At 41.3% G+C, this 26,275-nt stretch overlaps 1 protein-coding gene and 1 long non-coding RNA gene across 7 annotated transcripts in view; both read left to right on the plus strand.

Annotated features, from left to right (window-relative positions):
* The window catches only part of tbc1d22a (TBC1 domain family member 22A), a 191,005-nt gene that overhangs the window by 55,511 nt on the left and 109,219 nt on the right, over positions 1 to 26,275 (plus strand). For all 6 annotated transcript variants that reach the window (XM_033039757.1, XM_033039760.1, XM_033039759.1 and 3 more), the window contains one exon: positions 4,258 to 4,372. In XM_033039757.1, the coding sequence (XP_032895648.1) occupies positions 4,258 to 4,372 (115 nt within the window). The remainder of the gene's footprint in view (positions 1 to 4,257; positions 4,373 to 26,275) is intronic.
* Positions 7,927 to 11,206, plus strand: LOC116985184. Its single transcript, XR_004415217.1, has 2 exons — positions 7,927 to 8,122; positions 10,786 to 11,206. It is a non-coding gene; the product is annotated as an uncharacterized LOC116985184 (long non-coding RNA).

A 26,275-nucleotide genomic window follows, 5' to 3' on the forward strand; every position in this document is an offset into this window, starting at 1 on the left:
TGAATTGTCAATTCTATATCTGCAACTGCCTGTGCTTCTGTAATACTTGACTAGGTTCATTCCATTCAGTATCAAAAATAAACTAAATTCAATTTAATGTAATAAAATCTGCCCGGATACATTACCAGAGCATTATGAAATAGAATTTGACAAGAACAGCATAGTGGCCGAGCTAGTAAAGCTAACCCTCTGTCAGAGACCTGTATTCATCCCTGACCTTGGGTGCTCTCTGCGCAGAGTTTGCAAGTTCTTGGAACCACTTAAGTTTCTTCTGGATGTTTTAGTTTCCTTCCGCACCCTGAAGATTTCCAGGTTAGTCGTTAATTCGCCACTAAAATTTGCGTTAAGTGTGTAAGTGAATGGAAAAATCTGGAAGGAATTGATGCGAGTGTGGGAAGAATAAAAAAAAGATAAGTGTAAAGTGTTTGAATGTCAAAGTGGACATGGTGTACAAAGGTGTTTGTGTGTTATATTTCTCTGACTCTATCAAATGAACCAAATGATGGTTGGAGGTAATTTATTCCAGCTTTGGGAGTATTTCGCAGCATTTTCCTGGGTTCAACTATTTTCACTTGTTTCATTAATGACCATCACAAGGTCAGAAGTGGGGGTGCGTGCTAATTGATGAAACATTTATTTCCATTTGCAACTCGTGGCAAATGAGGCAGCCCAAGCCTGCATGAATCAAGATCCTGCATGGCAAGATCAGTGTCAATTGGCATAAATGGTTAATATCCTGTGAGTTGGGTAGAGGTATTTACCATTGAAGAGAAAACTATTGCGGTATTGCTTTGCCAACTAGGCAGTTGTGCACAAAATATTTCATTTGTTTCTTCAAAGTGTCTAATTCTCCTTCAATCAATTTTAGCCAATGATCATATTTGATGCCATTTTTCCCCTTGTCTTTTTTTTGTTCACTACCTTTTGTCCTTGAGTTACCAAAGTTTGCCATTCAAAAAATATCCTCTTTTATTCCATCAAAGTCCTATTATTGGAATTTGAACCTCGATGCATCCCTTTAGCTTTCCCTTTCGCTTTGGGCAATAGTAAGTCAGAATATAGGAGGGAGATCAATCATCTGTTTGATGCCAGAACAACAAACTTGCTCTCAAAGTCAGTAAGACCAAGGAGCTACCTGTTGACTTTAGAAGAGGAAATCCAAGGATCCACGAACTTGTCTTCATCGACCGGTCTGTGGTGGACACATTGATATAATCATAAAGGAGAGCCCATCAATGAAGCAAGATTGAGAGAATCAGTTTGTCGATAAATAGGAGTCTGTTGACCGTTTGCAGGTGTACGTTGGAGAGCATCACGGCCTGGTTCGACATCTCGAAAGCCCAGGAACATAGGAGTTACAAAAAAGTGGTGGACACTGCCTGGTCCGTCATGGGTACTGATCTCCCCACCATCGAAGGGATCTTGAGGAGATGTTGCATCTATAAGCAGCTATCTTCATCAAAGGCCCACAACACTCTGACCACGCTCTCATTTTATTCCTGTCATGGGAAACTATGACAACAGGTTCAAGAACGGCTTCTTCCCGACAGCCATCAGGATCTTGAACACTACAAGCACCAATTAAATTACAAACTGTCTTTGTTGCACTAGAAACTTGGAGCTTTTGATTTGCATGGATACTGTGTTGTTTTTTAATTTATTGAACTTTTGTTTATTGTGTTGTGTTATTTACAGACCTGTTATGCTGCTGCAAGTAAGAACTTTATTGTTTTGTTTTTGGTACATGTGACAATTAAACACTTTACTCTCTCAGCCTTTTTTCAAATAGTTGTACAATACTTACATTTCTCCAGTGTATCTGTGCATTTAGTTCTAATTCCAAATAATAGATTTAAACGTACTAAATTTGTATCAATACTTTGCTGCCACCAAAAGATCAAATATACTCATTGATTCAGTCTCAGCCAAAAGAGCCGTATGAAATTACACTACCAATGAGAATTTAATTTTAAATGAATGCGTAATATAACAGCTGACTGGCCTCGCTTCATATTATTATCTGCTGCTCAAGGCTATTAGAAAATCTTGGAAAGGAAAGAGTTAAGTAGTTTTTCAAGTTTCAGATTGAATCTCACTAACTACATTGAGTTTCCCAGGTGGTGCAAGATAATTAACCAGTGTTTGAAGCAATAAATCTATGTGAGTGAAATAATGAGATTAATACAAAATGTTTCTTGCTGGAACATAATTTATATTTTTTAATTTATTTGTGCACCAATATAATTCAGTAATAGCAGTTTTGTTCACTGTGTGAACTCTTAGTTTCAGAATGGCAGGAACATGATTAAAATCTTACAGCAAGTCTATCTGAATATGAAGATGTAGCCCTCACTGCTTAAACAGGATGTATTCAAATCGTTTGATCATTTAAATCAAGCACATAGTGCACACCCACTTATTAAGTGCAATGTCGTCATTGCTGCCTTGAAGTTGCCATTTGGAGGTTTTTAACCATTTGAGGAATAGACTTTGGGAGTTTTACATCTCATTAAGGTGCATAGCCTTGTGTACACAAGTGGTACAAACTATCTGTGCATATCAGTGACTGCAATAACCAATATGCTTTGAGTATTTTGCACTTGGTTGATGTGCAGTTTGTATACATTCCTTTCTGATTGAAAACTAATTTATTAAACCAGTCAAGCTTGCTTTGAAACATGGAAATTGATTCACAATTATTGTACATGAGGTAAGGAAAAGAAAAAATTGGAAGATACCAAAATATAAAACATTACTAATGTTAAAAATCCATGTTCTACAAACTAACAATATAATGGTCCAATTATGGTTAAGTGTTTTGATATTTAAAAGTATTTACATATTTAAAACAAAAGAACCAGGGAAAAGATAGGAACGCTCCAGGATAAAGAGAATTTGTGTTGGAGTCTGGGAATGTTGATGAGGTGCTAAACAAATACTTTAAACCAAGGAGAAGGACATGGAGGACAGTGAGATCAATGTAGAGAATACTAATATGCAAGGGCAGGTTGAGGTTAAGGCGGAAGCGGTGTTGGGGCTTTGAAGAGCATTCATGTGGATAAATCCGCAGAACCTGATGGGATCTATCCCTGGTTATTGAGAGAGGCAAGAGGAGATTATGGGAGCCTTGTCGAATATCTTTGCATCTTCTCTTGGCATTGACGAGGTCACGCTGGACTGAGTAGTGGCCAATGTTGTTCCTTTATTTTAGAAGGTAAGTAGAGAGAATCCAGGGTATTAATCCGGTGAGCCGCATCAGTGTTCGCCAAAGCAATTGGAGCGGATTTTTCAGGGCAGGATTACTCTCATTTGGAAGAGAATGGGTCAATCAGAGCGTCAGCATAGCTTTTTACACGGCAAGTCATGTTTTACTAACTTGATCGAGTTATTTGAGGAGCTGACAAAGTGATTGAAGGTAGGTGTTACAAAGGAATAGGATCAAGGATCTGACGAGTAGAACAGAAAAAGGCTCACTCGTGTCTCGCTCTCTCACTCTCTCTTCCTTCCTGGCTGCCTCCCTGGCCCGTGCCACCCCTCTTTCTGACACTGGATTAAATGTTCTACAGCACGTACTGTTCCGACTGAGCTGTTAAATAATTATTCAAATGATAAATTGATAGGATGTCACTGCTCAGGAGCGTGATATTTGGCTGGCGGGAGCATAAAATACAGAAGACCATAATAGTACCTAAATGAATGAATGCCTAGTCCTATTAGTTTTTAACTCGCCAAATTCCAGCCTAGTTTTGGATTCCTGTTGATTTTTGATGCTGCCATTAACTCTGTAATAACTGTACATCAACATTAGTATCTCAAAACTTTGGTCACAGGAAGAATGTTTTTTGAATAATAATGCCATGTGCAAGTTTTTGATGCATATTTTTTTTTACTTTGCCTATCCACTAAGACTTGGATCATTGTTTATGTGCAGTATTGGAGAGCAAGATTAATTTTTACTGCATTGAAAAGTTCTGATTTCAATGTAAAATTAAAGTGTATCATAAACAGCTAGTTGTAATGAATTGTTGATACAGTAAGTAATACATTAAATGAATTAGTTTGTGTGCCTGATTTTTATGGAAATGCATGAACTACTACCCAATCCAGGTGATGATATTGTAAAATTAGCAATGACCTATTAATCTAAGGTCTATCTATGGAAATGAATATCTGCATTGTCATTCATTTTGAAAGATACTAATATACTTGTTGCACAAGAAACAATTTCCTATTTCTATCACCTTTTTTCTTTTCCAGATCTTTGAGCGTATACTTTTCATATGGGCAATTCGGCATCCAGCCAGTGGCTATGTCCAGGGTATAAACGACCTTGTCACGCCTTTCTTTGTAGTCTTCGTTTTTGAATATATTGGTAAGTCATAAAGACTGATTTTATTACTACCTTATATCTAATCTAAGGACTTGAAGTTATATTAGCAATGTAATACAATACATAATGTGCATCTGACCCTGAAGTAAAATCATATAGAAAACTATTGCAAGAAATGTTTTCTGTCACAGGCCTCCAATCAGAAAAGCAATCCTGCACAAATACCCTTTAACTCCTTCCTCCAAGCCAATTTTAAATCTAATTGGCCAGTTCCCTTCTGATTCCATGTGATCTAACTTTCCAGACAAGTCTACCGTGCGGGACCTGGCCACAAGCCTTGCTAAGGTCAATAATGAGAACAACCACTGTTGTAACCGCTTTAAAATTCTCTTATCAGGTATGTTAGACATGATTTCCCACGTACAAAGCCATGCTGACTATCCATAATCAATCTGTGCCTTTCCAAATGCTGGCAGCTCCTGTCCTTAAGAATCCCCACCAGCAACCTTCACACCACTGACGTCAGGCTCGCCAGCCTGTAGTTCCTTGGCCTGTTCTTGCTGCCCTTTTAAAATAACACGACAACATTAACCGCCCTCCATACTTCCGTAAACTTTCCCTTGGCTGAATATGATATAAATATATCTGCATGAGACTCTGTAATTTCCCCTCTGGCTTCCTACAAGGTATAAGCTTGCACTTGGTCAGGTCCTGAGAATTTATTCATCTTTTTGTGTTTTAAAACTGCCAATACCTCCTCTCTGGTAATTCATAGTTGATCTAACTTAGATCATCTAACACATTATAACTCCAATGCCTCAATTCTTTAGCTTCCATGAGCTTCCCAGTAAAAACAGAAGAGAAGTATTCATTTAATACTTCCCCCATCTCCTGTGGTTCTATGATGCTGTTCCTTAAAGGTAGTTTTTCTTACCCTAGCCACCATTTTACTCTTGATATACCTGTGGAATCTCTTGGGATTTTCCTTGACTTAGCCTGCCAGTTCCATTTAATGTCTTCATTTTGCCTTCCTGATTGCCTTCTCAATTAAACTCCGACACTTTGACTCGGGGAGGGACTATCTTGATCCTGACTGCCTAAATCTTCCTTTTTCCTAACTTCCTTTTTCACGATCAGAACTTCAACATTTCTTGCCAACTCGGATTCCTTAAACTTACCAACCATCTAACAGGACCATGCTGTCCCTGTTCTTTTGCATCTTGCTTTTGTTACAAGCCCATCAATGTAATAATTCCCATCTTTTTTCCTAAGTTTCTTTCTGAGCACCACAGTTACGTCCACCCTAATCAAAAAGCAACATCCCTTTCCCTCTTACCTGCATCTCTATCACGCCTACAGCATCTGTTCTCTGGAACTGCCAGAGTCAGTCCAGCCATTCTCTCATCCGTGTTTCTGTTATGGCTGTAATATCCCAGTGCCCCAAGCCAAGCTACGCTCAGAGTTCATCCATTTTACCTGTTAAGCCTCTAGTTTTTAACTAAATCCACGTTATCCACTGGTCTTCCCTCTTTCTTTACCATGCACCTGCCTGTCCTGTCTGTTAATCTTGCTCTCTTTAACTGCAGTATTTGCCCCAACCTCTCATATCCCTCCTTTCTGTTCTTTAATGAGACTGCTGGAGTCCACCAGATTTGCCATGGCCTCTCTGATTTTATCAAGTGATTGATTTATTTTTTCACTCAATCTCTAAAAAATTAACGCCATTAACTAAAATCAAATGTTCTATGTAAAACTACTGACGCGAGGAGTCTATCAAAAAGATGCATTTTTCTTTCCCTTGTAAATCCAGTGATTTCTGCATTAATATTCAATAGTCTTGTCCAGGAGGAATTTGTATAACAAGATAGTTGTATAAATTGTAAATGCTAATGATTTATGGAGATCGACTCTGTACATATAGTTCACACCTTTCCAAAGCTGCTATTCACATATTTTGAAGTATGTATTAAAATTTTAGTTCATCATGCTCCCTTATTGAAACATTCATGTGTTGAGTTATTCATATTAACTGAAAAGGATGATGTGACCTTGGGTAGGTTGAAGGAGTATTTCTCATTTACTGATTTGCAGGATGCGGTTTCTTGCCTCCTTGTTTCCTTTTATTTTTGAGATTGTAGTACGCCATAAATTGCTTTGCAACTAATGATAGCTTCTGGCTAATCATCTATTCTGTAGGGAGGAAACTGACTCTGGAGGGGCCCCACAATTCTCAGTTCAATTTTCATTTATGTATAGAAATATTTCTAATGAACTTGTATTAATTGGTTCTATCAAATCATATATTTCCTGTTGAATTTTAATTAAGAATGTCAAACCACTTAGTCATGCTTTTTAAAAAAGGATTTTGCCATTTTATGAACGACAATGGTGTTCATGTTTAGAGTTTCTTGTTCATTCAGCCTAATGCAGATTGCGTAAAATTTACATTCCTGACAGAAGCTATTCAGCCCACGGCGCTTTTATTATTTATTTTAAATAGGATTCTTTAAATTGTATTGATAAATTTCTGAATGCTTGATAATACAGGTGGTCCTCGCATAGCGACCGTTTTGGTAACAGAAATGTACCCTTCAAGCTTTCACAAATCACTACTCGAAAATCGGAGATGTGGAATAAAATTTGTACTTGAGAATTTGTCGAGAAAAACATTTTTGTTTCGAGTCGTGTTACATAAAATTGCCATATTGATTGGTTTCTAGGAATGACCCCCCCCCCCCCATAGTAATGCCGTAAGTTTTGAGTAGTGATTTGCCAGTGAATGTGTTCTATTTAGATAATTGGGAATTTAAGTGTTTAGGCGAGAATTTAATTGGAAAGTGGACCAACAGGTGAAAGTTACACATTGAATCAGCATAGCACTATGTGACCATTCACCATTCATCGCTACAAAAGTCACATTAAAAGCCATTTAATTTTGCAAGTAAATGTAAATATTGTTTTATTTGAAACCAACTAAATCAGCAGATAATCAAGTGACCTAGAAGCACATAACATGAGCAGCATTGCTCAGCTCTAAGGGTAAAATCCCGTAAATTCAAAAATCAGACATTGTTGCTGCACAATGTCTTGTTTCTTATACATACAGTAAGTATTGGTCATCGTTCTTGTATCCTGTGACATGGATAAATTATTGTCTTGTCAATAGTAAACTTAATTAAATGCAAGAATATCTTTGAATGTACATTGCTGCTGAAGTCGTTAATGGAAACAAGCTGATGAATTTGACTTAATATAAATCTTAATATAAATTGGATTCCAGAGATGAGAAATGGCTAAAATTGCACATTAATTAAAATAAAAACAAATATTCTTTATCACTGAGTGCTTGCAACCAATAGAAGAACAATTCATAGGAAGTGCTTTTTGTTGGTTGAGTTTTGTTGTATTTGAGTGATTCTGGAAGATCAGCTGCTTTGTCTTATCGAGCCCACACACAAGATTAGAAGTTGTTCAGCCAGAGCTGAATAGACTTCTCCGCATCTGCATACAATAGTGTCTGTCTTGTCGCTTCTTGTGCGTGGTGCTGGAAAGATTGGTGGAAACAGGGCTGCGACGTGAATGCTCTTTCCTTGACCCCAGCTGCTTTGTGAAATGTATTGTATATTCACGTCTGAAGGTAGCAGTATCTGCCTACCAAGGTTTAGTTGACCTTGTTTTTGGTGTGGATTCACTGTAGATTGCATGGTTTTCCATTAGTTCTGACATTGATGGTTCACAGAGAGACCCTGGAAATTACAGGCGACTTGCAACTTGAGCCACCACCTGGTGAAGGTAGGCAATGATGAAATTCACCTCTGCCACTAGTATGCCAGCAGACACTTTGGTCAGTTGAAGAAAATTATACATGAGAGAGATTTTTAATTAATAAAGGAATTGTAGGTTGTGCTGGTAGGACAGGAAAGATTTTCATGAATGTTGGATAAACTGTGATCTTACTGAAAGGCGAAGTGGGCTTGAGAGGCATTATTACACTTGTTCCTGTTTCTTTTGCTTTTATTTTCCAAATATCGCTGTCTCCTTTAACGAATCTAGTTTCAGGTGTTGGATTCAATTTATCTTTGATCTTCCTTTGAAAATGGCCGCTCCAAGTGCGCGTCAGATTTCAAGTGTATGCAGTTTTTTTGCTCGCTCTTATGCCATTTGCTTTTACTTTGGTGTTAATGTGTGTGATGCCGCAGGGGACGGACCCAGCGGGTCCTACTTGGTCTAATATATATTACTAAAACTCTCATCTTGTCTGAGTGAAAGTCCCCCCCCCCCCCCCCCCCCCCACATGGGACGGATTGATAGCGTTGGGGGGATCTGGTGAGTGGTGGAAACGGGTTACGTTGGGGCAATGGGGCCCAACGGGGTAGGGAGGGGCGAGGGGTTATGGTGGGTGGGAGCGAGTGACTGAAGGTAGGGATGACTGAGGGTAGGGGAAAGGAAAGGGATGGAGAGGTGAAGGAGGGAGGGAGGAGATGAGGAGAGAAAAGAGGGAGTGTGAAGGGGAGGGAATGAAGGGGGGGGATATAGGGAAATTAGCTATGTCTGCGCAGTTGCGGGCTATGGGTGAGTGGTGGAATATCGCGTTGGGGAACGGGTTTACGTTGGAGGAACGGGTGATTGGCTCCGGGGGCCTGGTCCTCTCCCTCTCCACGGGGCCGGTACGCGCCACCGCCCCCAGACCTCGCTCCAGCCTCAGCACCATGGTCGTTTTAAATCCCACGCTCCGGGGAGACTTTAAGTTTTGCGTGCGTGCGGATTTTAAAGTAACTGAAAGTCAGTCAGTTACTTTTTGAGGTTGTGGTCTGAGGCCTCCCCTCCCCCTCCCCCGGCTCTGGAGCAGCAGCCTCCGGACCCCTCACCGGCTCAAACCCAGCCCGTGTCTCTGTCCTGTCTGTGTCCAGCGTGCTTTATGAAAATGAGATCCCATTGGGACATCATACCTGCTAACTGCCACTGCACTTGAAGTTATTGTTCTCAAAGTGGGGATTGTATAGTTAAAAATGTCAATAACTTGTAAAATATAACATCAATCTGAACGAAAGTATGATACAACACACCACAGGACAACGGTGAGTAAGGTGGTGCAAATATTGTTGTGCTATGGTGTACCATTTTGGCGTAGTTCAGAGCATCAGGGCATGAGTCACAGACAGTCACAGATAGAGTCACAGACAGACAAGATGAGAGTTTTTGTAATATATATTAGACCAAGTGGGACTAGTTGGGCCGCGTCCCCCAACGCGGGGGGGGTGGGGTTGTGGCTTCACACGGGAGGGCTGGTCCCCGAACGAGGAGACCAGGAACAGGTGAGTGGTGGAAACGGTTTGCGTTGGGGGAATGGGGCCCAACGGGTCCCACTTGGTCTAGTTCCATTTAAAATTTTAGATCAGTAAGCTGCAGGTCACATCTAGTAAATGTCAATGAGGAAGTTTCAGTTGGTTGTCAAGATTGGTTGCTTTGTGGAGTAAGACTAAAGTAGAACCTCAAGCTTGTTACGTTCTTTTCTTTTAAATTAGTTTACTGAAATAGGTATCGGCTATTGATTTTACATGTTTAGTTTAGAGATACAACATGGAAACAGGCTATTCAACCAAGTCCGCGCCGATGAGCAATTCCCACACACTAATACTTTCCACATACAAGGGACAATTTACATTTTTACCATGCGAATTAACCTACAAACCTGTTCGTCATTGAGTTGTGGGAGCAAACTGTAACTCCCAGAGAAAACCCATGGAGATCACGGGGCAAATGTACAAACTCCGTACAAATGGCATCAGTAAGATCAAACCCGGGTCTCTGGTGCTGTAAGGCAGCAATTCTTCCTCTGCATCACCGTGCCGCCCACAAATAATATTTAGAGTCCAATCGAATTGTTTGCTGAAGTTTATTAAATAATGGTTCAGACTAACTTGCAAGGTATTTTAAGAAAACTTTTAAATTTGTCTCTCAACATCCCAATGTAAAATATATGTTTAATCAAGAATGCTAGTTCAAATGCAGACCTAAAATAGATATTTTTATAGCTATGGAACTGTACTTTGCAACTTTATCCATGCTCATTAAACTAATAACAGGTGTAAAATGACATTAATTACACACAAGTCTTGAGGAAAATGACTGAGCAGCAAAAAGATTGTTCCCAAGTGTGCAATAATAGCAGAAGAAAATCATACATTTGAATTTCTAATTGAGTTTTGCATTCTAATTATTAAGTTTCTCAGCTCAGGAAAGTAATTATTAAAATTGCATGTATCCCTAAAGAAGAAGATATTAATTAGAGTTTTAGTAATATATAGTAGACCAAGTGTGACCAGTTGGGCCCTGTCCCCCAACACAATCACAATTGTGTTTATGTATATTGATACACATTTTCATACTTCTTATACTGCAGATAGTTGAATTGAATTTAAGGTCTGATGTAATCTTGTTTGCTTAAATTGCAGATAGTGGCAAGAATTAGGATGTTGGGTGCACCAGAGGAGCAATGGACACTTTCTTGTCTAAAAGTTACTGTTCAATGCATATTATGAAATATTAGGCTTATTCCATCCTTTTGATTGATCACGATTGTAATGTTATGACAGTAATTTAAAGATGCAACGGAAATGGAAAGAAATGTTCTTTTTATCTACATCTGTGAATGTTAAGTAATTGGAGAAAAGTATAAACAATCACTGACTAGATGCTCATTATCAGACAATTTCCTGAAATATGATGAAAAATATCTTCATCTTGTATGCCATAAGTGCTTGTCAGATTTACTATTTTAACTTTTTCTCATTTTAGATGTACCATAGTTAAGCAGAATCGATCAGGGAAAGTAGTTTGTTTTTGTTTAAAATCAAAATCAAAACCAAATATTAAGTGAAGCTCAAGTGGATTTCAAATTCAAATATTGTTTCAAATGCAGCCATAAATCTTGGGTCTATCAATACTTTCAAGCTTGAGTGATTTGAAAAGAAGGAAATATGATATCCACCCTCTTGGCTCAAAGCTTGAAAAGTTTATTTCAATAACTGCTCCATTGCTGTCCCTTAACAGCATTGGAAACCACAGGATTGGCTGATATTATTTGACCGTTCTGTAGTACACCATGATCCCATCACTGTCTCTCAACTATTGACGTATTGCAATCATTGTTTTGGACACTAAATAATTTGTTTCTGCATAATTGGGGAGATTGAAGCTTCTGTTTTGGGTTTCACCCATAACTATTTTAACTTCGTGCTGATTCTAGCTCCCAACCCTCTCATCCCTAATTTCCGCTGAGCATGTGGCCAATTTCTGATTACTTGGTGCACACACCCAAATCATCGTGGGTTAAAATACTAATTCAGTTAAAATATATAAATTGAAAGTGGCACTTGAGATACTCTTTTATGGGCAAGGTCCTGTTCATTTCCTCCGATCAATATAAAGGGTTCTAAGTAGGGGGCAGTTGTTAACTCTGAATTAAGAACACTTTCCCAGTTATCAGGTCGTAAACACATTGTGAGTTACCATGTTTTGCTATTATACAATGGTAACCGCTGTGAAGTTTTTTGGGATATCCTTTGAATGTAAAGTTCATCACTGCTTGTGATCCTGTAAGGTTTAAAAAAAATGCTGATTACATTTGTATTAATTCCTGTCCCTGCCTATTCCTCTGCTTGTTCTATGACTAGAAAAAAATGGGCTTCCCAACTGACAAAGATACCAACCATCCTCCTGGTTGCATCTGATTATTTATGCAGTTGTAATTACTTTCCATCATTGCCAGTCATGTAACTATTGCAACTTTTAGCTGTGTAAGTAAAATTCCAATTACACTGATTACAGCTGTTATCTGCTATTGCTGGATGGAAGTTAAAGTTCCTTTCAGACCCGGAGGCTGAAAGCAGGCCTCAAGTTAGTTTATTCTGTATTTAAAGAGTAGGTAGGTGTCATGTAAAGTCGATATATTTCTGTACAGTATGCAAAATATTCATCTGCAGTTTCTTTGGGGGCACGAAAGTCAGTAGACACTACGCCCTGGCCACGTCCCCCTTCTGTTTTGAGAGGTGGGGGATGATCCCCCCCATTTTTTGTAATCCGGATTTTAAAACCCGGTGAAATCTCCGCTTTCCGCGAGACAGTGGGGATGGGACTGCTGATCGAGACAGACATCGGTCAGCAGGCAATGGGGGCGGGACATGATGATTCAGCGCGATGATTGGAGGAGGGAGGTGTTGGTCAGAGGCTGAAGTAGGGGGGTGGGACTGAGGATAGAGTGCGGTGATTGGAGAGGGAGACGTGCCCAGGGCGTAGTGTCACAACGGCAGCCCTGGACACACACCTTCGCCTCATCTGCAGCCAGGAGCGATCCCGGTCGGCTCTCCGGCGCTGCAATTGCTGCCGAACTGCCACTGGACCATCCCCGTGCCCACCCGAGTGCCCCCCCCCCACGCCCGAGGGTGGCCAGAGATGTCGGGAGTCAGACGGGCGCGGTGCCCACAGCCAGCACATAGAAGCAGCGCTAAACCCAGCTCAACTCTGCCTCTCCCGCCGGGTTAACCTACAGCCCTGCCTGGACTTAAGGGAAATATGGCCGAGGCTTACAGCCAGAAGCAGCGCAAGCTCACAGGGTCCAGACTGGAATTCCGTCAGTCCAGGCAGGGCTGTAGGTTAACACGGCCAGACAGGCAGAGTTGAGCTGCATTTAGCGCTGGATTGAGCTGTAATTACCGTTCACAGGGCCCACGGCAGAAGCCTTCGAAGCCTCGCATGTGAGTGTGCGCATGCGCGTGCAGCTGCCAAGAAATTGTGTCCCCTCCATATTTTGTTAGCGATTTCCGTCACTGCGTGGAGGAAAATAAACTGTCGAGACCCTTCTGTGTGGGTTCTTTTCAAAGCAAAGTCAAAATTAAGAAGTACTCAATTCTTTCTTGGCCTTGTGTTCTGTAGAAATTGGAATCCACTTGGTATCTCTTTGATTAACGTACTTGTTTACGATTAGAAAATAAAATTTACTCTTTTTTAAAAATAAGCCATATTTAGTCTTGAAAAAAACCTTGAACATTTCTTCTGAAGACTAGGAACAAATAGTTTCAGAGGTATTTTATTGTGGCACTTCAAAGATTAATAATTTTGTGCCAATAAAAGGAAGTTGAATGTGATTAGATGAGCTATACGTTTTTATTTTATTCGGACCAAAGCTAATGGTCTAGCAATAGAGATCAAAATCTGTACTATTTTACAAATGTATTAGTTTATTATTGCCAATTGTTTAATATTGCCTCATGTACCAAGATACTGTGAAAAATGGTTAAAAGAAATAAAATTCATGAATGATTAGCATAATAGTTATTGGAAAAATTAAACCTGTTCCATTACCTGATTTAGAATATGATTTAACTTGAGCGCCACCTGGAAGATTGTGTGAAAGATTGAAGTGGGAGTGGATGAGGCTCTCAAAGGAAACAATTATGTTTGGAAATTTAATTGCCAAAAAATCTCAACTCTGACTTGTTTTTGAAGTCAAACGAGCTAAAATTCTCAATGAACCATAAAAATGAACTATTTTGCACTGCATTTTGTCAGTCCTATCTTCCTATATTGTGTTCGGTCGTTATGTATGCATGCTTGACTTCACATAGTTTGATAGCTTGCATCTTAAAAACAGAAAAAAAGCAGTTGCTCATTTAATTATTTTAGTTTCGATTGCATGGTGATCAATGAGTTTATTTTGTAAATTTAGTGCATTGTTGGCTAAACCTAGATGTGTCGATGAAAGGATGGGTCCACTGATTTTTGAAGTGGTAACAGAAAATGCTGAGGATGATTGGTGAGATAGGTGGCCTCTCTGGAGAGAAAGAAACAGAATTAATGTTTAATGCTGGCGAAATGTCAGGGGTTGATTAATCTGCCTGCAATTTAATGCTGTATCAGAATAATGCTTCTTAACAAAAATGGTGGGGGCTAATTATATTATAATGACATTCCTGAATATGCAGGGAAGGGAGCTGCTTTTGGGTTAATCTTAGTGAATTGTTGCACGTTTTACAAACTGCAGATATGCAAAGTAGTGTTAAACAGGTGCTTGAGATCGATCAGTTCTTTTCAGCTGAGCCTCTCCAAAAAAACTTCTCAAGATGTCTTGCTCAAGATGTATTGTAAGCAGCAGCTTCATCTTGAGATGTGATGTTCATCTGCTGGAATAAAAAAATGTTTTTTTTGAAGCAAGCATGTGCCCTGTGCTAGAGTTAACAATCAAATTGACAAGCAAAACAGGCGCACCTACAAGCACTAAGTAATGCTATTTTTCGAGTGCTGCCTTTGTTGAAAAGAAATGCTTCCACAGAATTCAACAGGCAGAGATGTAGCAGAATGTGAAAATGGCAGCATACAACTTAAAGTACCAGAATGAATGCATCTAAATCAGCTTTCCTTTATCAATATTATGCTGAGGATACATCCAAAGTAATAATAATAATAATAAATTTTATTTATGGGCGCCTTTCAAAAGTCTCAAGGACACCTTAAAGAATTTAACAAGAGTAAAAAACATATAATTGGAGTAAAATAAATAATAAAGACATCAACAATACACAAATTAAAGACAGAGTTCGATCCAAAGACAAAAAAATCAAAAACACAATGTGAAGAGAGAGCAGCGGCAGCTAAACCGCGCTAGCGTACACTCTCCCTTCCGACAGCCATCTTGGACACAAACTAAAATAATCACTTACACACAGAAATCATCCCCCCACAATGGTTACCACTGTGTGATAGGAATGGATGAAAACGTGCTTCCATCAGTGTGCATAAATTCGGGTCAGACGGTGGTTTGGTGGCACGGTAATTAAAGGGCCTGTCCCACTAGGCGATTTTTTTAGGCGACTGGACTAATGGGCCTGTCCCACTTAGGCGATTTTGTTTTAGGCGACTACAACAATGGAATTCACCAAAGTCAGCACCGGCGACAACCTACTTCACCTGAAGACAACCTCGTCATCCTGGCGACAACCTATGGCAGGCAGCACCTACGTCAGGAGAAGACAAGCTACGACAAGCCCACGGTCGCCGACTGTTGCTGAAAATATTTGAACATTTCAAAATCCAGCGGCGACCAGAAAAACGCTACAACTCTTTGGGCGATTGAGGAGACTACTCACGGCCATACAGGCAACACCCCGGCGACCGTGTGGCGACAGCCTAGTCGCCGGCAATCGCCAAAAAATCGCCTAAGTGGGACCGGCCCTCAATGCTGCAATCTCAGCTCCAGAAGCCCTAGTTTAACCTTGAGTGCTCTTTGTTTGACTTTCCATTGTTTCTCTGTAGCTGTGTTTATTTCCTTCAGGTGCTCCTGTTTGCTCCACTGTTCCAAAGATTTACTGCCATGTTAATTGTACATTACCCCTTAGTACAGGTAAATGGTAAAACAAAAAGTATCAAAGGAGAGTTGAGAAGAGTGTGCAACAGGCAATAAGTTCCTGGTAGAATAGGTGCAATGGGATTAATTGGGAGCTGGCATGGACCTGGTGTGTTGAGTGGCTGCCTCTGATATAAGGAGAAAGTAAAAACAGCAATAGAAATAATAAAGGCTGTTGTGAATTGCTCCTTGAAAAATTAACAAAGTGATTTCTAACATTACAGTTGAGTTGTTACCAGAACATCATATTCAGCTGTTGATCTCGTTGTTATTTGTGAGGCCTTCCAGCATTTAATCATCCCTTGAAGGTAGCTGAAACACTAGCTTTGAAATGATGTGGCCCATTTAATCTAATATAAGATTGTGGGGTAGGGTGTTGTAACAATCTTGGCCTAGTAGCGAGGAAGGTATGGTGATATGCTTCCAAGTCAGGAATAGATCAGGGTATCAGTGGGGAAGCGGAAATTCAAAATGTGACAGGAGACAGAATTTGTGAAGATAAAGATCTAGATGTAAAAGGGGCAAAAACGGAAAGGAAGGGTAGTAAAAATCATCTGAAAGTGCTTTATTTAAATGCACGGAGTATTCGTAATAAGATAAATGAATTAACGGTGCAATTAAGTATATATAGTTATGATATCGTGGCCATTACGGAGACATGGCTGCAAGGAGATCAGGACTGGGAGTTAAATATAGAGGGGTACTCGACAATTAGGAAAGATAGACAGGAAAGAAAGGGAGGAGGGGTGGCCCTTTTAATAAGGGAGGGAATAACGGCAATAGAGAGGAAGGATATTGCGTTGAAGGATCAGGATAGTGAAACAGCTTGGGTACAGATAGAGAATAATAAGGGGAAAAAAACACTAGTGGGTGTAATTTATAGACCTCCAAATAGCTGTGACGCTGTTAGTCAGAACATAAATCTGCAAATAGTTGACGCATGTAAAAAGGGAACTGCTGTAATCATGGGGGACTTCAATTTTCATATTAATTGGGCAAACCAAACTGGGCAGGGTAGACTAGAGGAAGAGTTTATAGAATGTATTAGAGACGGGTTCCTAGAACAGTATGTCACCGAACCGACAAGGGGGGAGGCAATCTTGGATCTGGTCCTGTGTAATGAAGCAGGATTAATTAAAAATGTCATAGTTAGGGACTCGTTGGGAACAAGTGACCACAATATGGTCGAATTCCATATTCAAATAGAAGGGGAGCAGGTTGAAACTCAGGCTAGGGTGCTTAGTCTAAATAAGGGGGATTATGAAGGTATGAGGACTGAGCTGATCAAAGTTGACTGGGATAGCAGACTCAAGAATAAGACGGTACATGAGCAGTGGTGTACGTTTAAGGGTATACTGTATAACCTTCAAGAAAAGTTTATTCCTATGAAGAAAAAAAGGGGTAAGGGTAAGAACAGTCAGCCATGGCTCAGTAAAACTATAAAGGATAGTATTCGGCTGAAGGCAAGGGCATATAAGGTAGCCAGAGATAGTGGGAGGGTAGAGGATTGGGAAGCATTTAAAGGTCAGCAAAAAATAACTAAGAGATTAATTAAGACGGGGAAAATAGACTATGAAAGGAATTTAGCGAACAACATAAAAACTAATAGTAAGAGTTTTTATAGCTATATAAAAAGAAAAAGGGTGGCTAAGGTGAACGTTGGTCCATTGGAGGGTGAGACTGGAGAGTTGTTGGTGGGGAACATGGAAATGGCAAAGGCATTAAACGAGTATTTTGTATCAGTCTTCACCATAGAAGACACAAAAAATATTCCAACGCTGGATAAACAGGGGGCGGTAGGAATGGAGGAGCTAAATACTATTAAGATCACCAAGGAGGTGGTATTAGGGAAATTAATGAGACTGAAGGAGGATAAATCCCCTGGGCCTGATGGATTACATCCAAGGGTCTTGAGGGAGATAGCGGTGGGGATTGTGGATGCATTGGTGATAATTTTCCAAAACTCCCTGGAGGCAGGAACGGTCCCAGTGGATTGGAAAATGGCCAATGTAACACCTATATTTAAAAAAGGAAGTAAACAGAAGGCGGGTAACTATAGACCGGTTAGTCTAACATCGGTGGTGGGTAAAATGTTAGAGACAATTATTAAAGAAACACTAACGGGGCACTTGGATAAACATGACTTCATCGGACAGAACCAGCATGGTTTTGTGAAGGGGAAGTCCTGTTTAACGAATCTGCTCGAATTCTTTGAGGAAGTAACAACCCGGGTGGATAAAGGGGAACCGGTGGATGTGGTATACTTGGACTTCCAAAAGGCTTTTGACAAGGTGCCACATAAGAGACTATTGCTAAAAATAAAAAATTATGGGATTGGGGGTAATATATTAGCATGGGTAGAGGATTGGCTAACAAATAGGAAGCAGAGAGTGGGGATAAATGGTTCATACTCGGGATGGCAACCGGTAACTAGCGGGGTTCCGCAAGGGTCGGTGCTGGGACCCCAGTTGTTCACAATTTATATAAATGATTTGGAGGAGGGAACCAAGTGTAATATATCAAAATTTGCGGACGATACAAAAATGGGAGGAAAAGTAGGGGATGAGGAGGATAGGAAGAGTCTGCAAAAGGATATAGATAAGCTAGGTGAGTGGGCAACAACTTGGCAGATGAAATTTAATACTAATAAATGTGAAGTCATTCACTTTGGGAAAAAAAATGATAGGGCAAGTTATTTTCTAAATGAGGAGGAGCTGCGTTGTAATGCAACGCAAAGGGATCTAGGGGTATTAGTACATGAATCACTAAAAGTTAGTATGCAGGTGCAGCAAGCAATCAGGAAGGCCAATGGAGTTTTGGCCTTTATTGCTAGGGGGATTGAGTATAAAAACACGGAGGTCTTGCTGCAGCTGTACACAGTATTAGTGAGACCACATTTGGAATACTGTGTACAGTTCTGGGGTCCATACTTAAGAAAGGATGTACTAGCCCTGGAGGCAGTGCAGCGAAGGTTTACAAGATTAATTCCTGCAATGAGGGGATTGACATATGAGGAAAGGTTAAGTAGGCTGGAACTCTACTCTTTGGAGTTTAGAAGAATGAGAGGCGATCTCATTGAAACATATAAGATCGTGAGGGGCCTTGATCGGGTGGATGCACCGAGGATGTTCCCAATGATCGGGGAAACTAGAACTAGGGGACATAGTTGCAGAATAAGGGGGGGCTCTTTTAAAACTGAGATGAGGAAGAACTTCTTCACCCAGAGGGTGGTTAATTTATGGAATTCACTGCCCCAGGGAGCAGTGGAAGCAGAAACTTTAAATATATTTAAGACTAAAATAGATGGTTTTTTAGCTGCCAAGGGGATAAGGGGCTACGGGGAGAGGGCAGGGATATGGACCTAGGTATGGTTAGTATAGTAAGACCTGAGTGATCTCCTGGACAAGTGTCGATCGCCTGGATTGGGGTTGGAGAGGAATTTCCCGGATTTTTTTCCCGAATTGGACCTGGGTTTTTATCCGGTTTTTTGCCTCCCCCAGGAGATCGCGAGGTTCTTGGGGTGGAGAGGGGTGATAGCGGTATAAAGGGGAGGGTAGTGTCTTGTGTTCTGTGTCTTGTGTCTACTGTTTGTGGGTAAGTGTGTCTGTTTAGTGTTCAGCCATGAGCGAATGGCGGTGCGGGCTCGACGGACCTGGTGGTCTACTCTCGCACCTACTTTCTATGTTTCTATGTTTCATATAACCTGAAAGTGTTGCATTTTAATACACCTGCAGCCTTGTTCTTTTAGGCAGTAGAGCTAAGTGATTGGATGGGTTGTGCTGTCATTCAAGATTAAATTTGAAACTGAATTTGAATTTGAAGCTGAATGTGTTCAAATTTTCTCAATGACAGTACAAATGTGTGTGGTAGATATCTTTGATTATTATGCTATTCAGTATTTAAAGTTACATTACTCTAGGTTGAAAGAGTAAGCAATTAGGACTAAACTTGGGAGTTACCAATGTAAAATTAGATACCTAACATTCTAATCTTTAATCATCTTAAAACAGCAGCATCGTGGTGTATTATTGTGGCACAGTGGCAATAGACAATAGGTGCAGGGGTAGACCATTTGGCCCTTCGAGCCAGCACCGCCATTCAATGTGATCATGGCTGATCATCCCCAATCAGTACCCCGTTCCTGCCTTCTCCCCATATCCCCTGACTTCGCTGTGGCGCAGCTGGTAGTACTACTGTCTTCGGATCGTTTACCTTGTCGCGGTGAAGAGGCTTGCGTATCCTCATTATTCCGAGAGTGATGCCTTTGGAAGCACCAGCATCTTCTGGTAGGGCCACCCATGGCGGCAAGGTTGAGGATGAGGGTCCAGACTAAGAATGGTCCAACCTACAAGATCAAAACGGCGGACCAGGCGGATGAAGTAATCTTGAACTCAATGGCTGTGAAGGTGGATGAAGACTGCAATAGATCTATCAGCTCCAATCGTCTTGGTTCCTGTGCCATTGGAATTAGTTGAATGATTTGTGAAGGACCGTGTGCTTCTTGGAGTGCAACATCAAGTACACGTTAAGCAAACACACGCACAGGCATCTTTGTTCTGTGAGCAAAAAAACAACGGAACGTATCCCGCGACCTCGAGGGATAGCCACGACTAATACCTCGCAGTGCCAGAAACTTGGGTTCGATAGTGACCTTGTGAGTTTGCACATTCTTCCTGTTACCACGTGTGTTTCTTCTGTGTGCTCCAGTTTTCTCCCACATCCCAAACACATTTGGGTTGGAAGGTTAATTGGCCTGAAATGGCCCTGATATGTTGGAAGTGGCTGAGGAAATGGAATAACATAGAACTAGTGTGAATGGACTGTTGATATTTGGCATGGACTCGATGGGCTGATGGCCCATTTTCCCAGCTGTATCTCTAACCAAAAAGAGTAAAACTATGTCATGGGGGTGGTAGAAGTCGTCTGCAGTGTTTTGTGGGTTGTAATGAACGTTTGTCATTCACTCAGTTATAACCGGGAAAGCTACGCATTTTTTTAAATGTGCGATGGTATGAAACCTGAGGCACATCAAATTATTTCATAATTGCTATAGCTCTGTTATGAAACGGTAGGCTTGGGGTAATTTGTACACTAAAAATTTGCAAATGGCTCTAAATCTTTATCTGCTGAATGTCTCATCTTGAAACTGTTCAGATTGCAGGAGTGGGTTTTGAAGTATAAGGAATAATTTGAATGCTGTTTGAAAACATTTGTTATATGCTTCTCCTGTGTTATTAATATTTTTCTGCTTCAGTCATTCAATGTGCATTTGGCTAGATTTTTCTGGACTGGGTCACTTGGAGTCCCAGCCTGCAGATTTCACCCCTCTGCGCTCATCTGCTTCAACATTTCTGCAGTCAGGTGACTAGCTCTGAGCAGCAACTAGGCCTCGGTTGTTGTTGTTCAGTGGTTGCATCCTGGAATGCCCCAATTGACTTAGAGGGCAACTGGGTTAGAATATCTATATATCTCTATAATACTAAAAGTCTTCCTATTGTTTGTGTTTGTGCCCACGATGTGTCTCTGTGTCAATCTGGTTTCCCTATCTTCTTCCAAACGCTAGGCCACAGCCTTCCCATTTTCACACATCCTACTCAAATCTTTCCTGTGGTGGCGATAAACATCTTCCCGTCGCATTCCCACCTATATTTCCGAAGTTATTAATCCTTGAAATTTTAAAAATAGCGTCCAAACTCACCCATTTCGCCAAAAAAATCCGAATGACGTCACAACGCACTCGCAAGGCAGGATGGGACATTCCGAGAGGGAGGGGCACTCCAACGCACGCGGTGAACATGGAGTGGCAGCGGCTTCCGGCGTCCGACAGCCACCCAGTACCTGGTGGGGAGGGTGGTGCTGCGAGCCGAGCCCGGGGCCTGGGCTGGAGCCGAGCCTGGTGCTGGAGCTGGAGTGAAGGCCGAGCCCGGGGCTTGGGATGGGGCCGTGACTGGGGCTGAGAAAGAAGCCGCCGCTGGAACCAAGGGTGAGCCTGTGTCTGGGGTTAGGGACGAGCCCGGAGATGAAGTCGGGGCCTGGACTGGAGCCCAGGCGATGGCCGAGCTGATGGCTCGAGTCTACAGCCAGGGCCGGGCCGAGTAGGAGAACCAGGCCGAGTTGCAGGCCCTGGCGCTGCTCTACCACCTGGGTAGATGCTGGGGCAGGGAATGGGAGTGAGGTGAGGAGGATGAGAGAAATGAGGAGGAGGGAGATGGGGTGGGGAGTGGGGTGGTAGAAGGAGATGGGGGGGGGGGGGGAGTGGGGTGGAGAGGGGAAATATCCTGAGGAGGTGAGGAGGGAGGTGGGGGGGGGGTTAAGGGAGAGGAGGGGGTAGGGAGGCTAGTTGCCATGTCTACACTCCCTCTCTCTAGCACCCCTCCCTCCCCCTCCCTATCTACCCTCACTCCCACCCTCTCTACCCCCTCCCTCATTTTCACATTTTGTGTCTACCTAAAAACAAAAATGTCTTGCATTTCAGAATTGAATGGGTCTCAATAGTTTATGATAGATGAGCTGAGTGACTTTCTTTGACCTGAGAGCCTTTATTTTACCCAGACTGACACTGCCCAGCAACATAGCATTCGTGACCACTGCAAAATGATCAGTCACTCAGTGGTCGTGGAATTTGAGAAGGTCTATGAGTCAGAGACTTCTTCTGGAATGGCTGAATGCTGCTGGTTCTATTAGAGTCACTGGCTATAACCAGAAATTGTTTTCTATGTAGTCTGAACTGAGTGGAGATGACATTTACCCTGGGGAAATGGATGTGCTTGATAGTACAAAAACGTGAGTCTTGCGTCATCAGTTAGATGTTCATTAACCAAGGGTGTTGTGCTGATTTTTTTTCTCTGCCATTTTAATTGTAAATTAATTAACACTAATGGGCTCACTTCCTCAGAAGACGTCTTCACATTATCAGGAGTCAATTTCGCACAACGATATCTCAAAATCTTGTCAATCTAAATTCGAGATTCTGGATTTTAGAAGAGCAATACTTCCACTTCAATTAATCTTGCGTACATCATTGAATTAATTGTGCCAGACTTCAGTGCATGAAGGTAATAGTTTTCAATCCCAAAAGAATCGTAGCTGTAGAAGCTGCACACAGTGTGCTGACAGCAGCTTTAAACTGTACGTCTTTTGTGCTTGTGTCATCTCTCAGCCAACTGTAATTCCTTACAGTGGTTCTGCCAAAGCAAAAGTTCCGGAAGATTTGCACTTTTAAACATCACTGTCTATGTTACTGACATTGTAAGATGCAGATCATTAATTATTACTCAGTGAAGAGCACAGGGAAAAGTTAGAGAAATAACACATGCCAGGCCTGAAGCCTGCAGTTCCCATTGGAGTACATTTTTCCCGACAACTACATTAATTGCAACTAGCTTTGATCTTTGAATTCTAATAGTTTGACACCTAAAAAAGTCGTTGGCTGGTATTCAACAATTTGTTGTTACTGTGTGTGTCTCAACTGCACTTTTTACCTTCACATTGGGTAGTGAAATGCTTCGTTACGAATAATCAGGTTAGCAAATTTTTGAAGATAGAACATTTTAAATTAAAGGATTGTCACATCTATAACATGTGACTAGGTTTCTGTTTTGGCCAATCAGTTTTTGATGTCCAAAGACGTTTTATTTTCAACTTCCACCGAGATTATTGCTGCCACATTGTATTTGTGGCTTCCAACCTGTTTTTGAGAGCAGATAACCATCTTGTCTATTCTTGCGGTTGGTTCTCGCCTATTTAAAAAAAAAAGAAACAATTTTCCACCCAATGTATTGCTTGTATACTTCATGGATCTGCAATGAGCAGAAATTGTGTTTTGTCTTGTTTTTAATTTTTTTTGGGTGTTCACAAGCTCTTGGTAAAATAGAAATCGAGAGTTGGAGTTGGTGACAGGAGTAATGTGACCCTCTCTGCATAAAAAATATTAATTAAAAAGTACAGCATTTACCTCATTCATCCATGGCAACTCTGACTACTTCTGGAAAGGCAATTTAAGCCAAAACTCCACTTGAGCCCCAGGTAGCGATGCTTGCTTCTACAACAGCTGATTGGAATTTATTTATCATGTTGAGTGGAAGGGAAAGCAGAAATAGAGATAGAGTTGGTCTTTTCCCATTCTGGGGAAGTCTAGAACTAGAGGGCTGAGAGTGGAAACATTTAAATTTATCATATGGTGGTGGTTCTGTGGAACAAGATGCCAGGGGTGGTGATAGAAAAGTTGTGTTTGAAATGCATTTTAACAGGCACTTGGATAGCAAAGGAGTAGAGGGTTACTCCTCTCATCTGGGCAAATGGAAGTAGACGGAATCACAACTAAAGTTGTAAAATGACAAGAAACTTTGGTCACACAATCATATCCTCATCTTCCACATCCAGGAGAAAGATATGCCAGTGGGCCTCGCACTATAAATGTGACTACCTTCACTAAGGTCTGCTGGAAGCAACTACGGAGGGATCTCCCTACTGGTTGTCACAGGGCATGTTGTTGTCAAGGTCCTCCACAACGGTCTTGTCCCAGTGACTGAAGAGCTGCACCTATGAATTACAGTTTTGATTTTGCTCATGGAAACACTGCAGACAAGATCTTGACTGACAATTTCAAGAGAAATACAAAGAGCATTGTTTTTGTCTTCAGCTTTTGAAGCTCAATCAGGAGGAATGCCAAAACAGCATCTCTGAATTGACTTCCCCATGAAATGTATCTCCCTACTTATGCTTTGTGATGCTTTGCAAGCTGTTATCCTGACCTGTGGGTGCACAGCAGAGCCATTACTCGTCCACACTGGTATAAACCATTGCTGTGTCGCCAAACTGACACTATTTATTTTCATTCTTTCTCACATAATGCTGCACTGCATCAAAGCTAACATACAGGACAAGTGAGAGCAGCAATGCCGTCCCCGCCCCAGTACAAGGTTCTTACTCTAGTCAGATGGCTGTGGAGTGCAGATGACACTTGCATCTGTATATATTTAGAGGTTAAGCTCCAAGACAGCATGGCTTGTTCTCTGAAGTATTCAAGAGGAAGGGGCCCACATTGAAACATGCACACAATTTTTTTCCACCAACAATAAAGTTCCATGATGGGAGCTGGGAAGTGTGGACTACTTCAGAGCCAGTTCTGAAAGCAGAGTACAAAGATTAAATTCCCAATTTCCTGCCTTGCGCCAGTCAAGTCTTTAGCCAACTGAGAATATGGATGTATGAAGGTAAAGGCTCACACCTGGTACAAAAGCAGGATTGACTGCAGCAGAGATCATACTGTCCAATGTTTCTGAGACTGGGACTACCAACACTACGTACCTTAAAGCACAGAGGAATACTGCTGTCTGGTCAATCCACTTGCAAATCAATGTTATTGGCTTCTGATAAACTGATTTTACCAGCAATGAGGCTCTGATAAAATTTAGTTGATTCTAATGGTCTGGCTATGTCATTCACATGCCTTCCATCAAACACGTGAAAAGAACACTTTATTCCAACCTCTGTCCGTGTAAGAGATGACCAGGTGGACAGTGGAAATAATGTAAGAAAGTTCTCAAAGTCTCCTTGTGAAAATGCACCATTGCCTTTGACTCCAGCAATTCCCTGGAGCCTTGCCACTCGGTGTGAAAGAACATACAGAGAAGCAGAAAACCTCATGAGCATTTATTGAGATCTCACAAACTCCCGATAAAAGCAGCAGGGAGAGAGCTCACCTCAAACTACCCAACCATTCAGTGTCGCATCTTTACTGTGCAGGTTCTTTATTGGCTTCAATAGCCACCCCAATCGACAGGACTGGAGTCCTGTTGTCTTTAGTCTTGTCAAAGCTGTGCCCTAAATTTAAAGAACAAGTTTCTGCTTCTCCAGAAATGTGTGTTTGGGGACCTGGACAGAGGAATAGGATTGCAATGGAAGTGTGGGGCAGTGTTGTGACCCATCATTATTATCTTGAACCCAATATTCTTTCAGAGTATCTGAGAGGGTTTAGGAAATATGCTTGAATTACCCTGGGCTCTATTGTAATAATTACTCTAAATTAGCTGCCAGCTGAGCCGACCTATAATTTATTTTTGACCTTTAATCACATTTGTTCACACTTCTTATAACATATAACATATAACAATTACAGCACGGAAACAGGCCATCTCGGCCCTACAAGTCCGTGCCGAACAATTATTTTCCCTTAGTCCCACCTGCCTGCACTCATACCATAACCCTCCATTCCCTTCTCATCCATATGCCTATCCAATTTATTTTTAAATGATACCAACGAACCTGCCTCCACCACTTCCACTGGAAGCTCATTCCACACCGCTACCACTCTCTGAGTAAAGAAGTTCCCCCTCATGTTACCCCTAAACTTCTGTCCCTTAATTCTGAAGTCATGTCCTCTTGTTTGAATCTTCCCTATTCTCAAAGGGAAAAGCTTGTCCACATCAACTCTGTCTATCCCTCTCATCATTTTAAAGACCTCTATCAAGTCCCCCCTTAACCTTGCTCTTCTTGCTCCAACATTTCTGCTCCACTGCTCCACTGTCTTCAAAAGTTGATTT

Source organism: Amblyraja radiata, chromosome 21 (assembly GCF_010909765.2).
Source record: "Amblyraja radiata isolate CabotCenter1 chromosome 21, sAmbRad1.1.pri, whole genome shotgun sequence".
Taxonomy (NCBI): Eukaryota; Metazoa; Chordata; class Chondrichthyes; order Rajiformes; family Rajidae; genus Amblyraja; species Amblyraja radiata.